The following is a 17,203-nucleotide window of genomic DNA, read 5'->3' on the forward strand; positions in this document are numbered from 1 at the left end:
CAGAACGATTCAATCATCCATCACCTTATCATCATCTTCATGACTGTCATCAGATGTACCCTCATTTACTTCTGGCCCATTTCTTTGTGAGTCTTCCAGAGTTAACACCAGCGTTCTAGTCGGTATTCTGCTTGAAGTAACAGCGGCTGATCCCATACCAGCTGGAGCCGGAATTGCTCGTGTTTTCCTTTTTGTGACTGAGCTTGTATTCCTTGTTGTTTTTAATCTTGCTCTCCTTCCCTGCTAGTGAAGTCCACAGAGCAATTTGTAAGTTATATATATAACAGTGTCATGCTAAGAAGTTAATCAAAATCTATAGCCCTTAATTTAAGTTTTCACACACACACACACACACACACACATATAACTGATGCTCATCAAAACCCCTAGCCCGTGATTAAAGTTAATACATAAAAGCGCATTCAACATACATACATATATAGATGCAAGCATCCATGCATGTACACATACAAACATGCATATGCATGCATACATACTAACAGTTTTCATCATCAATATTGCCAAATAATGTGATAGAGAAAATGACCTTTCCCATGCATTTTTCAAGATGTGGTGCAAATCGTCCCGCCATAATATTTCGATTGCAATTCATGCATTCAAACACTTCGGTGGCCACAGCAGGATGTGTTTGCCCAAATATATCCACCCCGTGTTTGTTATTCTCCGCTCCACTTACGCTAGGGTCCCCGACAGTGGTTCTAGCTTGGACAGACAGCCGATACTCCTCTTCTTCATCTATATTGAGCCTTGGATCCATGCCTAAACGTGCTGCACGGTGTGCTTCTGATGCAACATCCACGATCAAGGACTCCAAAAGATCCGCAAACACAGTTTCTGCTTGCTGCAGTTCATGTGACATGATTGAATGCCATACTACCATACAAATAATACAGAACATAAATAGCAAATATAAACTCTACCTTGAGGAGCATGGGATCTTCTTTTTCCATGAGATCTTAAATATTTATGGTGTGTTGATAGATTCCCCCTGCAATATTTGCATAGCTTCAAAGTAAGCAGCTAGGGCTTTGAGAAAAAACTGTAAATGCTAGTGTTTATATCGAGCGTTGTTACTCTCAAATAGAATTATTTATTTGAATGTATGCACTATGCACAAATCACCTTCACATTGGCCCTCATTATATCAAGCATCACTTTCAGTGTGATCTTAATAATTCAAGCATATAAATCATGCAACGTACTGCATGTACCAAGTATGCATGCCTCAAACAGGGACCAGGATAAGATCAGCAGACCTGGAGCTTGCACACATATGATGTGCCAAACACAAACAGCACTGGCTTTGCATATTTCATACACGTATAAGGGCTAAAGGCTAGCAACAGCCTTCAGCTGTGCTACTGTAGTGGCCCCTACTGGGACCATTGCATGCCTCATATAGGGTACAGGATAAGATCAGCAGACCTGGAGCTTACATACAGATGTGCCACTACAAACAGAACTGGCTTGGAATGCATACTTCGTATAAGAGCTAAAGGCTAACTGTGCTGCTGTAGTCGCCCCTACTGGGACCATTGCCCAAAATTTCCCCCCACTAAAGACGAGGCAACCCCATGCAGCTCGTGTGGCTGATTAGCTGTCTTATTGGACACCCACTTCCTTGCCAATCCCCAATCTGTTGTGTTAATGCTCTGTCAACTTGCCGCGCTTTGTGTGTTGTTGAGCTTATCTACCTACTTAGTGAATGTTGCCCACGAGCTGACCCATATGCTTAACAGTATCTGCAAACCACTGTCATCTAAGCCAGCGAGCTCAAATGTGTGCTGCTTGCCAGCTTCTCCTATAAAAAATTCCTTAAACAACAAGACACGACTTGGATCTGCATAGTAATGAAGTATCTTCTGAACTCCTTAATCTATGTAGTCAGTGAGCAGACAGGCACAGAGAATCCATCAGATATCTACCAGCGCATGCAGCCAATGCTACCCAGCTACAGATTTTGTGGTACATATATCACCACTTTGTCTTGATGATCTTCTCTTTTCCTCTCAAGACCGTAATGGCATACCCGCCATGGTAAATTTATCCTGGAGCAAGGGTATTCCTCCACATTCAGACAAAGCATAAGCACTCAAGGCTTTTGTCTACTGCACCCAGTGTTGCTGCCCTCTTGCACATTTTAATTGTTGGCCTGATGGCCCTTTTCTTAAATTCAAGGAAGCGGCACCTACAAGAGATGCTTTTTAGGCAGCAATACTTTTACCTCTTTCCGTGGACAAGAACACCTTTCTACTTAGCGAAAAACAAACCCTCCCCTTATGGAAGGATTACACCTTTGATCAGAGGCAGCATCTTTGCTTTGATTGTCTGCAAAGGAACTTCGACGTCTTCGTGCATCTATATTCTCATCTTGCTGGTGGAAGGGCAGACTCCAAAGGCCCATACCCAAAGACTCAAAAGATGGGGCCTATGTCAGTTGGAAGGAACTCAAATGAAAATGGATGCCACAATGGCAAGAAATCGACTTTTGTTTTCCTGTTTGGGTTGGAGGGGGTGAGGGCGGTGTGTGCTTGCTACAAGGTGGATGAAAACAAGACGGTGCCCACACAATTGTAGTCATGTTTTAGCACACCTGATGGTAGTTAGAAACATTAGGTACAGTACATGATTACATGTATGATATAAGCATGAAAAGCACGGATTAAGGTAAGGCATGTTAGGTACGCCCTCATCAACAATTTGCATAGTCTTGCAAATATAGATCTCAGTTTATGATATATGACATCATTATTCATGTTTTGGTAATATTCAATAAATTAGGTCTATATGGTCTTCTTTGTGGCATGTTTGCAATTCGTTATGCATGTAGTTAGCATTTGTTACGCCAATGAGGTAATAGCTCAAGTGGTGAAGATGCTTGCCTTGGACCAAGAGGTCCTGGGTTCAAAACCCCCCTTGGTGCTTCCTCGGCAGCATTGCCTACAGGCGGTGAAAAATCAATAACTATGGGAGGATCTTGGGCATAAAGCCAGTCGAAAAACAAAAGTTAGCATTTTTTTACCATGTTTAATTAGCGTTAACCTTAATAGCTTCCGCCATCATGTTAGATTGGTATCATAGCAATAGGTCAGCCCTCTACTAGTTGGATTGCGTTCCCTGATTCTAAGGCGTTTTGCATGTGCACTAGGGTTTGCAAGCAGCTAGGTCAGCAGTTGCAAAAGTATTTAAGAGATGAGTTAACTAGAGCAAAAGTAGAGCCATACAAATAATGACTCCACGTCTTTAAAGCATGAATAACTACATAAAGCTCTTCTGTCATGCATTGGCCACTTAATTTGTGGGTCATTAGCTTTTTACTCTCAAAAGCCACTGGCCTGCCATCCTAAAATAGTGCAATTGGCCACTAAATTTGTGGGTCAGCTAGCTTTTTACTCTTTTTTCATGCATTGGCCACTTAATTTGTGGGTCAAAAGCCCATCCTGAAATAGTGCAGCTCCAATAGCATAATCACCGGCATCTGTTTCAACCACAAAAGGTTTACTTGGATCCACAATTTGGAGCACAGGAGCTCTAGTAGCCACCCCTTTTGAAAGATTCGAAAGGCAATCTTTGCATAATTCCAAAGAAAAGTCTAGAAAAGAATTGACTTGGGTAATGGTCCTAAGATTTGGCCACTCACACACCTTTCTAATGAGCTGATCATGAGTAAAAAAATGGAAAGTGAAGGCTATACCAAGCTCGTGTGTCGGCTGTATCCATGTCCTCCTAGTGTCCAGCTGAGTCAAGTCTTGCCTGATAAGTCTGGTAATCTCTGCCCGTGTGAGAGAGAGGGAGGGTGCATCCAGGGAGTACTGAAATGGAGGTAGCCTGTCCATACTAAAGCCATGCAGCTGGAACCAAGCTGTCATCTGTGCATACCAACATGATCCGTCTCCCTGTGATGCCAACTGTCGTGAAGACTCCAGGGCTAAGCGAGGCTGACTTGCTGGACAGCCACTTGCAGGTATTAGTTCTTCTTTGTTCCCACCCACCCACCCTTTTCAGAGTACATCCCCGCAATGGCAGATCTGTTTGAGATGGCCGAGAGGCATGTGAAGATCCCGACACTCCCCACGTTCCCAATGGACCGTCAGTTGGACCGGAGCAACTACGGCATATGGAAGGTTATGATGGAATCTGTTCTGGAGTCTTACGACCTCGCTGATTTCGTCGTTGTTGGGGTTCCACGGCCAAAAGTAGAGGAAGGGGAGTTACCGTCGATCCGAAAGGACCGGGAGGCTCAGACACAGATGTGGGATCGTGTCAACGCCAGGGTCCGTTCGTTTATCTTTCTCAACTGCACATCGCAGGTAATCAATCATGTAAAGCATATGACGCTCGCCAGAGGTATATGGCAGCATTTGGCCTCTCTTTACAACAAGGTATCGCCCATGAAGAGATTTCCTTGGAAGTACAGATGCGGGTTATGAGCCCTGCAAAGTCGTCGACGATGCGGGACCATATTAACAAGCTACAGGCTCTTCAGCGCAGGAAGTTCTTCAGGCTGGGAAGGAGATATCGTCAGAGGACATGGCCATAACGTTGCTGTCACACTTGCCCTCTCAGTACTCAGCATTTTACTCGTCTTTGATTACCAGTGGCAGGCTCAGCACCATCACGTGGGAGGAGCTTGTGCCCATGGTCTTGGACCAGGAGGAACGATTCACGAACCCTCCTCAGGGTGGAGGTTCGGAGGTCTTAACTGGCCAACGGTCGAAAGGCCGTAACACGGGCAAAGGGAAGGCTTCGTCGGAGAAGTCTTCTGAGAAGAAGCCCGTTACTGACCGCGAGAAACTAAAGGCAGAGAGGACCTGTAATGATTGTGGCGAGAAAGGCCACTATTGGAGGCAGTGTCCCAAGCGGAAGACCGAGAAGGATGAAGATTCCTCAGCAGCAATCATGAAGACTCCGGCTTTTGTGCACCTGGAGGTGGTGGACACCGATGTTTCATTTTCTTCAGGCAGGGAGGAGATTGGAGGACTCTCCGCAACGGATACTCGGGAGTGGATTCTAGATAGTGGTGCTTCCAGGCACATGACTCCTTCCCGTTCCGGTTTACAGGATCTTTGCAGGTTTTCTAGTCACATTCTTACTGGGGATACATCCACTATCCCAGTTCACAGTGAGGGCAGGATGGAGATAGTTCCCGATGGCAGAGGGGGGAAGCATTCCTCCCAGGTGTTGTATGTTCCGTCACTTGGTTTTCATCTGTTGTCAGTGCATCAGGTTTGCAAGATTGGCGTACGGGTGGAGTTTGATGAGCATTTTGTTGCTCTCCGGGACAAAGCAACAGGCCAAGTGGTTTGGGAAGGCAGAGTGGAGAATGGAGTTTACAAGCTTTCAGTTCTCTCTCTCCCAGGTCCTCAAGTTTGTGAAGAGTGGCAGTCTGGTAATGGCCACTTAAGTGTGGATACACTGTAGGTACAGGCTTTCCGGGACCAGATGGTGGATAGCTTGCGAGTAGATGGCAGCAGTTGGCAAGAACTTTCCAGTACTGATGTTGGTAGTTCTTGTGTTTGTCAGTCAGAGGAAACTGAACAGGTAACTTATGCTCTGATGTCTCGTAGTATTCGGGACAAAGAAACTCCTGTAGATGAGGATGTTCTTTCCACGGGGACCTTTTGGAAAGCCAGGCAGGTGGCAGTTGATTACTTGCAGAAGGAGGTGCATACTCTAGGCTTTGTGGTTCCGGATTCAGAGGGGGTGGTTGACAGGTTTCAGAAGGCCTCGCGTGGTCTTCATCAGGTTTCGAGGACTTGTTTTTGCACCGTAACAGGTGTTGATCCTTGTGAGCAGTGTGATGCCTCTTTGACTCAGAAGCAAAATGGTTCATTGATCTGGTTGATGGACACCAGATTGGACGGGAGCTTCCTGATGAGGCAGTTGAGCTCATGGTTGCGGATGACTCTTTGGGAGGCAGGATTGCGTTTCCTGTGGTTTCTGCGGCATGCGAAGGATCATGGACTCTTGTACACAGGAGGGGGATTGTTGGATGGAGTCCGACTCCACGGTTGGAGTGACTCAGTTTGGGGAGGAGATCCGGACACGAGGAGATCTACTTCAGACCCAGGAGAAGTTTTACGTAGTAATAAGAGACAGTCATCTTTTGCCTTGTCGAGGACAGAGGCAGAGTACCGGGCTATTTGTGATGCTGCTTGTGAGGTGGTGAGGATGCAAAGGTTGCATTGCAGGTTTGGGCTTCCACTGGCGGAACCCATGGTCATCCAGAGGCACTTTGTTCATGAACAGATCGTCGCTAATGACATCTTGCTAGAGTTCTATTCAACGGAGGACAGTACGGTGGACCTCTTCATGAACTCGCTATCTCAGGATTTGCTCAGGCGGCACCCGAGCTCCCTGTGGTTGGTTTCACAGTCAGGAGCTGAGAGGGGGTGTTAGAAGTCATCTCCTGTCTATTTTTATACAACAGGGCCTTTGTTGTGGGTGTGCCCGCCCTTATGAGGTGTTTTCTCATTTTTCCCCACTCTCCGTATTTTTCCCCTATTTTTCCCCATTTTTCTGTGGCTTGGGAGGCAGCCCTGTGTTGGCAGGAGGATCCAGTTGCTGGCCGACTGCATCAGCATGTGTGTGTTCCCATTCTAGAGCTGGCCGACTGCTGTTGCAGGTCGTGGATGTCCAGATGGCTGCCTCACAACTGGCCGACTGGCTGCATATGCTGGTCGTGGAGATTCAGGACCAGTCGGTTGCCTGTAGCACACGCCGACTAGCATATGGAGCCATATAAATAGGCCCCCAGTCCCCCATTCCATTTTGTACTATTTCTGGGATGTTCTTGTGTATATAGAGCAGAGTTACACGCCTCTATCTCTCTCTCTCTCTCTTGTGCTGTGATTTTCTGCACTGCGTTTTGCTCGTGTTCCCAGATCTGGTCATCATCTCCGCTACGCATTCTGACAGAGCAATCCCAATCGAGACCCATTTAGTGACTAACCGAACCCACGTGATAAAGTATTGGAAGGCATCTGATTTATGCTTCAAGAAATACACCCACATGTACCTCGAATAGTCATCTACAATCAGCATGTAGTAGAGAGACCCGTTTGAGGAGAGGGTTGGGGATTGCCCACTCAAGTCGAAGTGAATCAAAAGGTGGGGTATGCCTTCAACCGATTGGTCCCTAGACAACTCATAAAGTGTCATAGGGAAGGTGACCATAGCGATAGTGCCATAGTCCTTCAATGTCCAAGGGTGCTTTGGTCACATAGACACAAACCCGATGAAACTCAGAACCCTCGAAAGATGGCTCTATGCTTGACCTCGGGCAACAACAAGACCGGTGGTCTCATCAATCACCTCGACAACTCGCTTGTTGAAGTAAACTCCACGAACGAGTTGGGTCAACTGGGATACAAAAAGTAAGTTGAGGCCCAAGTTAGGAACAAGATAGACATTGTCCAAGGTTGCCTGGCTGGGGTTTGTGTTTGTGTCAAATAAGACAGTGCCAATAGATTTGACGGGCATCAGTGTGTTGTTGCCACATCAAACTTCAGCCTTAGCAAGACGCTAAGAGATGAAAATGTCGGCATTGCGTGCCATATGGTGTGTAGCTCCACTGTCAACTATCCAAGTGACCAGATGAACACAGGGAAGAGTTCGGTGGGCTTCAATGATGGGCACAAGTGGATCATTACGTAACTGACAGATTTGAACGAGGACAGAAGCTTCCACAAGCTGACTGCCTCGTCTAGCCCGTTGTTTCTTCTTCCTTTCGGAAGAGTGGCTAGAGTCGACCTCAGATGTGACCTGAGCGAAATTGGCCGAGGGACCGGGATGTGGTCAAACATCCCTTCCGGGGTGGCAAAGGATACTAACTAGGGGGGTAGACCTTGAGCGACCTGACCCATGGTTTGCCACTCGCGGAAGATCTAGGCCAATTCGTACCAATGCCTTGTTGCTAGTTCCCTAGTGGGGGAGCCTGCAGAGTTGGTGCTGAAGTATTATCCCCTTTCCACTGCCAATGTGGGGCATTGCCGGTGTTGGGATTGGTGCCTCTGTTTTCCCTCACTTTGATGCCACACTCATCATCAACATGTCCAAACATTTGGCCATGAGTGCAATATCTATTCTTTTTAGGAATATTCTGCCAATAGGGAGTGTGTGTCGAGGTAGTGTTTTGGGATCGTTGTTATTGCCTTCGGGTTTGCCTTTATTACTTGGGTTGCTGTTCCCTTTCCCTTGCTGCCCTTTGTGGATAGAGGTGGTATTGGAAACAAGGGCCCCCTCTTTGGCAATGAGTGCAGTATCTATTCTTTTTAGGAATATTCTGCCTATAGGGAGTGTGTGTCGAGGTAGTGTTTTGGGATCGTTGTTGTTGCCTTCGGGTTTGCCTTTATTAGTTCCCTTTCCCTTGCTTCCCTTTGTGGGTAGAGGTGGTATTGGAAACAAGGGCCCCCTCTTTGGGTAGAGGAGAAAGAAGAAGACTTCTTGGGGTGAAACTGGTCATGCAAGCAAGCGAGTGGAAGAGTGGCTAGAGTCGACCTCAGATGTGGCACTCACACTCATACAGGTTAGGCATAGGTTCTAAACTAATGGTCTGTGCGACAAAAGTAAAAAAAACCAGTTGGCAACTTGTTCAGTAATTTGATGACTTGGTCTTCCTGAGAATTGGCGGAGCCAATGGTGGCATGCTCTGCGTTAAGGCACCAATATTCAGCAACCTTAACTTTCACGTCATCCCCCTCTTTAATAGAGAGTTTTTGGATTTGATTCTCGAGATCAATGTGACGCGTGCGATCACGTGCTGCATCTCTCTGCAAGGTGTGCCCATCTGTTAGAGACATAGGGGAACTGCTCGAGTTGTGAATGAAACTCTGGCAGAAGGCCTTGCATGAGCTCCACTATGGCAGTGGCATTTCTAGCTTCCCAACAGCAAATGACTTCAGGAGGTGCGAGTGAGGGGAGGGTTTTCGTTCAAATCCCTTCACCAGGTTCCAATAACCTTAGGAAGTGAAAACCTGTTCCATAAGGTTAGCCCAGGTGGTGTAATTAGACCCATTGAAACGAGTCTTTTCTATGAAAGCATTTCTGGACATAGAGACATGAAGGGAAGGAGGTGGTGGGGTCCAGGATGGTTGGTACCGATATCCGGAGTGTAGAGAGTTATGTGGAATTCCAGAATAACCACTAATACCTGGCACAGGTATAGGACTTGGCGAGGGTACTCCATTAGATGGGATATAAGGCTGGGCACTCAGCACATGTGGAATACTTGGTTGAGGCACAAATCCTTGAGCAGGCACATAAGCTGGTGCTGGTGTAGTGCCTGTGATGGCTTGGTAAACTACCTGATACCCCAGAATGCTGGGTGGCGACAATGTGCTCGGAGGAATAGTGCCAAGAGATCCCTATGTTGGGTAAAACCCATACGCAGGTCCGTGTGGTGGTGCGCTTGCTAATGGTTGCATGTCAACAGTAGGAAGAAACATGGGTTGGGTGGGAGGGTTTTGTGCTTGTGGTTGTGCAGTATTCCAAAACACATTAGGAGCAGGAATAGAAGGTGAACTAGAAAAGAAAACAGTGTTACCTCCTTGTACACCAGTAGTCTGGGAGCATATGTTGCTCCTAGACCCTCCACTATTTGGGTTCACATTACTCCAGGGATCGAGGGTAGTTGTTGGTACCATATGCTGAATCGGTGCTGCAGAAGAAGACACTCAAGTAGTGTTAGGCACATAAGCACTCAAAGGTACATACGAACTTGGCACGGTCTCCGGCTGAGTTGATGACAATGGATCTCCGGACGACCAAGGTGGTACCTGTCCTCCCTGAGAGAATGTCCCAAACCAAAGTCCAAGCTATCGGCTAGACTGCGCAATAGGGCTCTCCAGATGAGGCTGGATATTGGGGTCCAGTACTGGCACACTGCCAGAAGGCATGTATCCCTCTTTGGAAGCGAATGTGAGGGCAAAAGGACGAAAGGACCAAATGTACGAGAGATCAAAGCAAAACAACACAGCATGAAATATGTGAGTGAGTCTATATATAATGGTGAGTGAACATATGTACAAGAGCCCTCTGATGTGTGGTGACTCTGAGCAGAAAGACCAGTGCAAAAGCAGAGATGATGTCAGAGCTGAAGCACGGTCGGTGACGAAGGCTCGCGTCGATGTGAGGCAAAGCACTCCGAGAGGTGGTTGGTGTCGAAGGTTCGCGTTGGTGGATGCAAAGGCACTCCGAGGTGGTGGTGGTAGCGGAAGATTAGGTGATGCAGGCTCTGATGACAAGGGTGTTGCAATACTTGAGGTGGTAGATGAAGAGCAGAGAGGGTTGCCGTCCCAAGTGGTGTAGTGGTGCAAGCTATGATGACAAGGGTGTTGCAAGGCCTGAAGGGTGCAAGCTCTGGTTGTTGCGTACCTGAAGGGTGAAAGCTCTGGTGACAAGGGTGCTGCATACCTGAGGGGTGCAAGCTCTGATGACAAGGGTGCTGCGTACCTGAGGGGGGTGAGGAGCAGAGAGGGCTACCGTCCCAAATGGTGCAAGCTCTGGTGACAAGGGTGCTGCATACCTGAAGGGTGTTGATGGTGAAGATAAGCAGAGAGTTGGCTGCCGTCCCGATGGTGTGATGTAGCAGAGAGTGGGCTGCTGTCCCGATGGTGTGACGTAGCAGAGAGTCGGCTGCTGTCCCCACGGTGAGAGCTGAGGAAAAACGCTGAAGTGCTCTATGTAGCAAAGAGGGTTGCTGTCCCATGAGCTGTGGTAAAACGCTGATGATATGCTGATGTAAACGCCGATGATGTGCTGATGTAAGCACTAATGAATGCTGATGTAAACGTTGATGATGTGCTGATGTGTAGCAGAGAGGGCTGCTATCCCACGGTGTGGCCTGTAGCAGAGAGTGGGCTGCTGTCCCCAGATGTGGCCAAATGATAAAACGCTGAGGTGCTGTCCTCTGTCAGGCGATGATGATGACGCAATGTGGTGTAGAAGCAGCAGCAGCAGATGGTACCGGATATGGTCAAGAAGTGGTACACCAATGATGAATGATAAGGCAAAGCTATATATACTATGGGGGACTACTGGTCGGCCAGCAGCAAAGACAAAATTCCCAAATAAAAACAAAAAACCAAAAAAAAAATCCCTTTTTAGGGCTGGACAAAAAGCTGTTTTCAGACGGCGAAGCCTGATAAGCTTAGAGAGGAAGGACGAGATGCCAAAGGAGTAGGTGCAAACAGGCTGGTCATCTCCCAATGTAAGACCTCGAACGGGGCTCTCCAATGAGTAGGAAGTCCCATCCTCCGTGTGATCTAAATCTGAATAAGGAGAATCAACTTCTGGTGAGAAAGGCTGGTCCATACCATGTGAGGGCAAAAGGACAAAAGGACCAGATGTGCGAGAGATCAGAGCAAATCAACAAAGCATGAAATGTATGAGTGTATGTATAATGGTGAATGAAATCCAGTACAAGAGGCCCTCTAATGTGAGGTAACTCTGAGTAGTAGATTGGCGAAGAAGCAAAGACGATGTCGAAGTAGTCAAAGTAGTCGAAGGCTCACATCTATGACTGCGGTGGCTCTCCGAGGTAGTAGCTGTAGTGGCCATCAGAAACACCGGGGTCAAGGTCTGTCGATGGTGACACCCGGGCTGCGTGCAGGACCAGCAAACACATGACTGGGCTGCAGGAGACTGCTGAAGATGATGAAGCAGCACCGCGCAGAGTAGGTACAGCAGAGTCAGTGTTGAAGATGAACTGCAGGAGGTTGTCGGGCTGCTGCTGCTGCTGCTGCAGGGGATAGAGCCGACAGTAGAATGGAGTGGGCAGAAATGCAGATGCTGCTGGAAGCGTTGATGAAGGTGTAGCTGTATGTAGCCGGGCTGCTGCTGTGTGCCGAGAGTGGAGCCGACGGCTGCCGCTGATGATAAACGATGTGTTGATGATTCAGGCGGCTGCTGCAGAGGTAGCGCCGGGTGCTGAAGTTGGTCTTGTTGATTATACGTTGTGCCTTTTGCTGAATTATGAATCGTTGCTTATATATGTGGAAGGGCTCCCGGTTGGCCAAGAGAAAGGCTGTCGGACAGCAACACAAGACAAAAATGTCAAATAAAATGCCCTTTTTGGGCTGGGTAAATGCCTTTTTGGGCATATTTTCACACAAGACCTTGGTAGAGATATTGTATGCATGTCCAAGGAATATTTGATTGGGAGAGAAATCCTATGGTCACAGTTGCCTATGATGAACTAAGCTTATGAATACTGGTAACAATTAGGTTATGTTTTGGTATGGCTATTAGCCCAGATTCCTTGGAACTTACGACTTAAAGGTATGCATCTAGGCTTAGCTTGGATTTCCGTATTGGCATACAGGCACATGGGAGATTGCAGCTCATGCTAGTTATTTTATCAAAGGTGTTCTGGATGGGACACAATTTTGACATGATAGGAGCACTCTTGGAGGAGTACTATCCAAGATCAAGATGCTTCTATATACTCGTGTATTGAGATACCTAATAGTTCATTTTGAGAATAGGGAAGTATGTTAGGTTATCCCCTAGGTGCAATGATTTTACCAAATCCTAATGTGCATAGGTAATTTAATTAGGACTAACTTTTAGGATTCAAATTCATCCAATGGGTTTTACCTCCGGAACTTATTGTGTTTGAGGATTTTGTCTTTTGTTCCACTTGAGCTAGATCTCACATAGGATTTTCACGAAATGAAGCTTTGTATATGATTGTTGCATTGCAGAAAGATTGGGCAAAGGGTATCTCAATGTGGCAGTCGGATTGCTAGTAGAACTTTCTAGATCCATTTATGAGGATGTAAATGCTTGAAGAGGGAAAGTATGTTATATACCTAATGCTAATCGTAGGGTTAGTTGACCTAATCTCGAGGTTAGGGGGTCCAAGTGTCACCAGTCTAGACATTTCCCAGTCTGAAAGAGGTCTGGTGGACTCCAAGATGTCTAAATATTGGAAAGTACAAGCTTTGGGAATGGGGGATTATCCTAGAATACAAAGGACCACACTCCTAAAATTTAGGAGAGTTGCTATTTTTGGCCCGACTCCGATGGAAATTCTGTTCGCGTCATTACATATGGAATTGAGCAGATACCAAGAGTTGGCAAAGTGCCTATGACAGAATGTCTACCAGTTGGGATATTTTTAGAGATAAAGTTTATGGAAGGACCCATCTCTTAGATTGGGACATGTGGCAAGAAAGTGGACCAAAGTGAGACAAGTGGCCTGACACTTGTTAGAAAGTGGATCAAAGTGAGACAAGTGGCCTCACACTTGTCACTTCAGCTATTGTGTGGCTCTCCACTTGTCATTGTAGCCTTCTCTTGCCATTTTAGCTCATGGGAGGCCCAAATCTATAAATTGGAGTCCTCTCTCTTCATTAATAGAAGCTCTCTTGCTGCACACTAGCCTCTACCACCGTTGAAGGCTGCCCTAATGATGGCTACTCTCTTTCTCTCTCTCTTGAAGGCTGCCCATGAAGAATACCGACTGTTGGGGACTGTTTTGGAGGCTTCTCACGAAGAAATACTGAAGGCAAGGGAATTAATCACATTTATGATGATTTCTAGCCATTGTACTTGTTGCACCAGCATTTGTACTTGTTGTACCTGCTATACCAGCCACCGTACCAACTGTACTAGCCTCTGTACCTATTGTACCAACCACCGTACCGGCTGTACCAACCACTGTACCTAATGTACTAGTCATTGTACCTGCTGTACCAGCATTTGTACTAGCTGTACTTGCTGTACCAGCCACCGTACCAGCTATACCAACCTCTGTACCTGCTGTACCAACCACTGTATCGACTGTACCAGCCACTGTACCTACTGTACTAGTCATTGTACCTGCTATACCAGCATTTGTACTTGTTGTACCAGCTGTACCAACCACCGTACCGACTGTACCAACCACTGTACCTACTGTACCAACCATTGTACCTACTGTACCGGCTGAATGGAGAGTTGTACTTGCTGTACCAGCTCTATTGCATGAAGACCCGTGGTTTTTGGGGAAGAATCAGTACCCACACGGAGGTATATGGATTATATTGTTGGCCCGGCATTTCTACAGCCTATGTTCCGGCTTGGTAGCCTAGTGTTGGACTGTGTTATGGCATTTGTATAGGGATAATCCGGCATCTCCCGTGAAGAGAGTAAGGCCCTCAAAGCTTGTACATGATATTATTTCTTGGGTAATAAAATACTCCAGGGGGGGGGGGGGTCGGCCCATTCCGGCCTCTATGCGGTGTCACACGTGCAAGCTCCATTTTCAGCATTTGTGGATGTTTTGTCCAGCTTTATGTTTCATGCAAAGTGATGATGGATATGTGTTAAGGTTGTGGCCATGTTTAAGTGTCTTAACATGCATTGATGGTATCAACAAGTGTGTCAAAGGCCCTAGTCCCCCGGGCACCCGCCGCGAGTTACACCAAGGGTTAGGAAAAGAAGGCTGATTATAAGGGTTAAGGTTTATAACTTATTAAAGGCTTATAAGTTAACAATCCTATAAGTATAGATTTTATTGAAAAAAGATACATAAGTGAGGGTTATATGATGAGTGGGTCGTTATTATTGCATTGTCATGACCATGGATGCAATCCACTCCCAGTTGTCTATCCTTGAGGCAAACAGTCCACTGATGGTCCCTTGGGATAGGTCCTGGCGGTATGGGACGCCAAGTTAACTAGTGTGATCTATATGGACAAAGCCTTAGCCCCTATGCTCGAAGGAGATCCTGTGTTGTACAGGATTTATTGGGTGGTGAGCTAGCTTACGGAACCTTCATCTAGATTAATCTTGTGCTTGTCCTATCTTTTGGAGACCTTGGAAAGATTTTTTTGCGAGAATCAATGAGAATGGAAATCTCCAATGGTTCTCAATTTGGTAAGACATTAAGATAGGGCAGTAAGCTAAAGCGTTAATACCACCATTGTACTTCCATTTTCATAACAATGCAAAAATTCTGCAAGGGGGGAGTCCTAGCCACACTCAGGGTGCAATGTCATTGTGCATGATTGCATTGTGCTTCCGCCAAACTCTTTGATAGTTATCCTTATCCCCCATGATGGACGATAGTGTGCCCAAGGATTTGCAACAATTTTGTGCTAGCATTGGCTAGCCATGGTTAAACACCAATTGTATCTTCCAAATTTCCAATGGCTAGCTAAAACATTGGTGGGGAGGGATGTGTGGTTGGGAAAGCACCTCACAACGGGCACGACCAAGGTGAGAGAGACCCATGCACACACACAAGGAGCAAGCAATGTATGAATAATAAAGTGTTTCAAAAGCTTGGTATTTTTGACACACATCACAACAAGTTGTACATGCCCTCTTTTTTTCTCAACTATCCTTAGGAAATTAGGCCCAAGATCCTTCCCAATGGTTCTCAATTTGGTAAGACATTGCGATAGAGCAATAAGCTAAATAATTAATACAACCGTTGTACTTCCATTTTTTTTTCTTTTTTTTTTTCAGAAAGAGACTTCTATTAAGTATGAGAAAAACATACAACAATCACAACTATAAGCCGGAAGAGAATAGAATCACCCCAATATGTAAGGTGATTTCAACCACTGAGGAGCATCATGATGCCATGTAAGACCTGTGGTACTAGAGGAAAAGAAGATGCCATGGTCCCATTCCCGCATAAATATCACACGCTTCGCCTGCGCAGAACGAGAGGGCCCTGAATGCGAGCCCAAGTAGCCATAAGAGTGTGGATGATATCACCCCATATAGTACTAATGCACTGAGACCCAAAAATCTGGACACCCTCAATAGCCTCCGTGCATCTAGCTCCGCCATGCTGTAATACTGGCAATAATCTCCCAACTGGTGTCAATCCTCTGTCTAGGGGGTGTATAATTGTACTTCCATTTTCATAACAACAATGCAAAAATATCGCAAGGGGGGGAGTCCTAGCCACACTCAAGGTGCAATGTCATTGTGCATGATTGTATTGTGCTTCTGCCAAACTCTGTGATACTTGCTCCCCACAATGGATGATAGTGTGCCCCAAGGATTCGCAACAACAGTTTTATGCTAGCATTGACTGGCCATGGTTGAACACTAATTGTAATGGCTAGCTAGAACATTGGTGGGGAGGGATGTGCGGTTGCCTCACAAAGGGCACAACCAAGGTGCGATCCTCTTTTTTTTCCAGTTGTCCTTAGGCCCAAGATCTTCCCATGGTTATCATAAGCGGGCACTCCTAGGCGCTTTTTTATTTCCCCATAGGTGATGCCGCTGAGGACGTGTCTTGTGGGTTTGGAACCCAGGAACGCCTAGTCCTAGACAAACACCTTTACAACTTGAGCTATCAACCTCATTGGCAATCGTACATGCCCTCTCATCCCCTAACCTCAGGAATTAGTGTCCGCCCTTCAAGAATCCCTCCTTAGGCCGCGCCTAGGCGGGTCAACCCTCGAACTCTTGCAGTGTGCAACAATCTTGTGATGAGGATGTCACGGCCCATGGGTTTCAACTATGATTTACTTTCCTGATGAGCCATCGCGTATTTTACAAGACAGCAAGCTTAGGAACCTTTGCCCTAGTATGCTTTTGACCTCGAAAGGACATTTCATGTCATGTAGTGGCCAAGGCTTAACATATGGGAATTGAGGCTGGAGTATATGCGTGACCTACAGCTCCAAATGAGTGTAAACTTTTGCAAATCAGGCAAAACATAGACCATAGTCAAAAGTTATACCTGATCTTACCGTCGTGAAGGGGTTGCAATCATTAGGTTTTTGTGTGTGTTATTTTAAGTCGCACACAGAGAAAAAGAAAGATTTTATGAGGGAGAGGGAGAAGGAGAGCTGACCTGTCGACAGACGCGCCTGCGTTACAAAGCAGCCCTGGCCCTTTGCTTTCGTAAAGTTATATAATCTTTTTTTCCTCTTTTTTTTTTTTTTCTAGTAATCTAAGGCCCATTACAGATCGTCATACCCCTCATGCTCATGTGGTGGGGGTATCCACCGCCCATAATTCATGGGCAGGCAATCTCCCCCGCCCAACCCCTCGCCCGTACGTGGGGGGTATGTTTAACCGCCCTTAGTATACATCGATATTGTTAGCGTGTTGTTGCCGTATATAAAACATATTAAGAAGCGAAACACAAGAATGGAAGTCGGAATACAGAGGGTCAATTGAAGGGATTTTTTCTTCTTATTTTTTAGAAATCTAGGATTTCTCTTTTCTA

General features: G+C 46.3%; 1 protein-coding gene across 3 annotated transcripts in view; it reads right to left on the minus strand.

Moving 5' to 3' along the window:
- LOC147611144 (SAGA-associated factor-like protein) overlaps positions 1-16,915 on the minus strand; it is a 17,702-nt gene extending 787 nt beyond the window's left edge. Inside the window, exons 1-4 of one of the 3 annotated variants that reach the window (XM_086785808.1) lie at positions 16,826-16,915; positions 942-1,009; positions 548-862; positions 25-240 (exon numbers count right to left, since the gene is read on the minus strand). In XM_086785808.1, the coding sequence (XP_086641934.1) occupies positions 25-240; positions 548-862; positions 942-971 (561 nt within the window). In that variant the 5' untranslated portion in view covers positions 972-1,009; positions 16,826-16,915. Of the gene's footprint in view, positions 1-24; positions 241-547; positions 863-941; positions 1,010-9,565; positions 10,365-16,711; positions 16,772-16,825 lie in introns of those variants that run through there. The other 2 variants (XM_086785809.1, XM_086785810.1) reach the window with 2 other exon arrangements.
- Between the last annotated feature and the right edge of the window lie 288 nt (positions 16,916-17,203).

Source organism: Cibotium barometz, chromosome 48, assembly GCF_041138505.1.
Source record: "Cibotium barometz isolate CiBa-2024 chromosome 48, ASM4113850v1, whole genome shotgun sequence".
NCBI classification, from domain to species: Eukaryota; Viridiplantae; Streptophyta; class Polypodiopsida; order Cyatheales; family Cibotiaceae; genus Cibotium; species Cibotium barometz.